The sequence below is a fragment of the Sphaeramia orbicularis genome, chromosome 21, assembly GCF_902148855.1.
Source record: "Sphaeramia orbicularis chromosome 21, fSphaOr1.1, whole genome shotgun sequence".
Taxonomy (NCBI): Eukaryota; Metazoa; Chordata; class Actinopteri; order Kurtiformes; family Apogonidae; genus Sphaeramia; species Sphaeramia orbicularis.
Genome location: NC_043977.1, coordinates 43,446,096 through 43,448,240, shown reverse-complemented (window position 1 = coordinate 43,448,240; position 2,145 = coordinate 43,446,096). Strand labels below are relative to the sequence as shown.

General features: G+C 36.6%; 1 protein-coding gene across 1 annotated transcript; it reads left to right on the top strand.

Moving 5' to 3' along the window:
* Positions 1–1,218: 1,218 nt before the first annotated feature.
* LOC115412665 (putative gustatory receptor clone PTE03) lies at positions 1,219–2,145 on the top strand. The gene has a single exon (XM_030125279.1). The coding sequence runs from the start codon at positions 1,219–1,221 to the stop codon at positions 2,143–2,145; it is 927 nt and encodes a 308-aa protein (XP_029981139.1).

The window sequence follows — 2,145 nt, the reverse complement described above, 5'->3', positions numbered from 1 at the left end:
TAATCCATGCTTTTGTCACAACTGCCTTAGATTACGGTAATGCACTTTATGTTGGGTTTAGACACAACTCACTTACTCGGCTGGAGCTGGTCCAAGACACAGCTGCTCGACTTTCAACTGGTGCCAAAAAAGTAGACCATATCACCCCAATTTTAAAATATATTCACTGGCATCTGCTTCGCTTCTGAAATTATTTTAAAATTCTCTTCTTTGTTTTTAAATGCCTCAATGGCCTGGCCCCCCAGTATCTGTCTGACCTGCTCCAGCTGTACCCTCCTTCATACTCTCAGATCAGCAGATAAGTCATTGTTAGTCATCCTCAGGCAGGGGCGCCTCTACCAATTATGGGCCACATGAAAGCATGATTGTTGTGGTCCCTACAGAAATTTACTATCTTCTCAATCCGTCGAACCAGGGGGGTATAAACGTCGGGGTGCTGTCCATGAACAACGTCACTTGCAATACCATGAAAATGCAAACGAAACTTAACGTTCTTTCAACCAACTTTTACACCTTACTTATACAGTGGATCTTACACAAAATTTTCAAAACTTCTATATGCACTGGGCCCCCTCCACTACTCTATGGGCTCCCCACAAATACTGGGCCCCATGAATTTATCATGTTTACCACCCCCTTATTGGCGCCCAGGTCCCTAGGACACCGAGGAAGCTGAGATGTGACCAGGCTTTTCCAGTCGCTGACTCCATATTGTGTGGCCAAATGTGTTGTTTTTGAAGTGCTTTATGAATAAAGTTGAGTAAATACTTCCATGAGAAAAAAAAAAAATCCATGAGAGGAAAAGTTAGGAAAACACAGAGAATAAACAACACATTTCTGACAAAATTAAAATGATGAAATATTACTTTATTTTCAAAAGGTAGAAAATAACCTGACTTGTTACACAATAGCGTTCAGAAAAAAACCCCAATACAAAATAAAATTTGATAAATGTATTTACAGACTGACAAACAACTCCTCTGACTCTTGAGGGAAACTTTAATGAGATCCATGGAGGCTGATGACCTTAATAAAAGCATTTCACTGACTCAAACATTACTGTCATTTAGTGATGACACATACAATGTGAAATTCCAGGTCAGCTATTACTTTTAATGAATAAGTGAAGATAATATACAGTCTATTATAGCTTTAGCATTCTTCAAGTCTTTCTATATCATAAACCTGTTTTCTTTTTTTTTATATTTAACTTTATAAATGGATGAAAACTTTACTGTCACATATATAACTTTTGGTGGGTATGTGGAAGTAGAGAAATATAAATATGCCTATTTTGCGGTAATATTTATAACATACATTCTTATAATCTGCAGTAATTCAACCATCATTTGTCTGATCTGTATTCATCCAAACCTCCATGAACCTATGTACATTTTTATTGCAGCTTTGTTGGTGAATTCTGTTCTTTACAGCACTGTGGTCTACCCAAAACTATTGATTGATGTTTTATCTGAAAAGCAGGTCATATCTTATTCAGCCTGTCTGTTTCAGTATTTCATGTTCTATGTTTTAGTGTCATCTGAATTTCTATTTTTAGCTGCTATGGCCTATGACAGATATGTGTCTATATGTAAACCTCTGCAATATCCAACTATCATGAGAAAAACTACTGTTACAGTCCTACTGGTTTTACCTTGGCTGATTCCTGTTTGTGAGCTTTTGTTAGCAGGGATACTGATTCTTAACGAAAGGGTGTGCAAATTTACTTTACCATCCATTTTTTGTAATAACTCGGTTCACAAACTTCACTGTGTAAAATCACAGGCAATAACAATATGTGGTGTTTTTCTTTTGATAAATCTGACATTATGCCCTGTGGTATTCATACTTTATACATACAGTAGAATATTTATAATAACCTATCGAAGCTCTCCAGAAGTCAGGAAAAAAGCTGCACAGACCTGTTTACCCCATCTGCTGGTTTTAGTCTGCTTCTCTTTTTTATTGACATATAATGTGGTGATTGTTCGACTGGAAGCTGATATGCCAAAAACTGTATTTTTAATCATGACTTTACAGCTTGTTCTGTATCATCCTCTCTTCAACCCCATCATATACGGACTAAAAATGACAGAAATTTATAGACACTTGAAGAACTTGCTATGTCCACCCAAACTGAATTAA

Coding starts and splice junctions, on each gene's coding strand:
- LOC115412665 (XM_030125279.1), top strand. CDS start 1,219: ATGGATGAAAACTTTACTGTCACATATATAACTTTTGGTGGGTATGTG.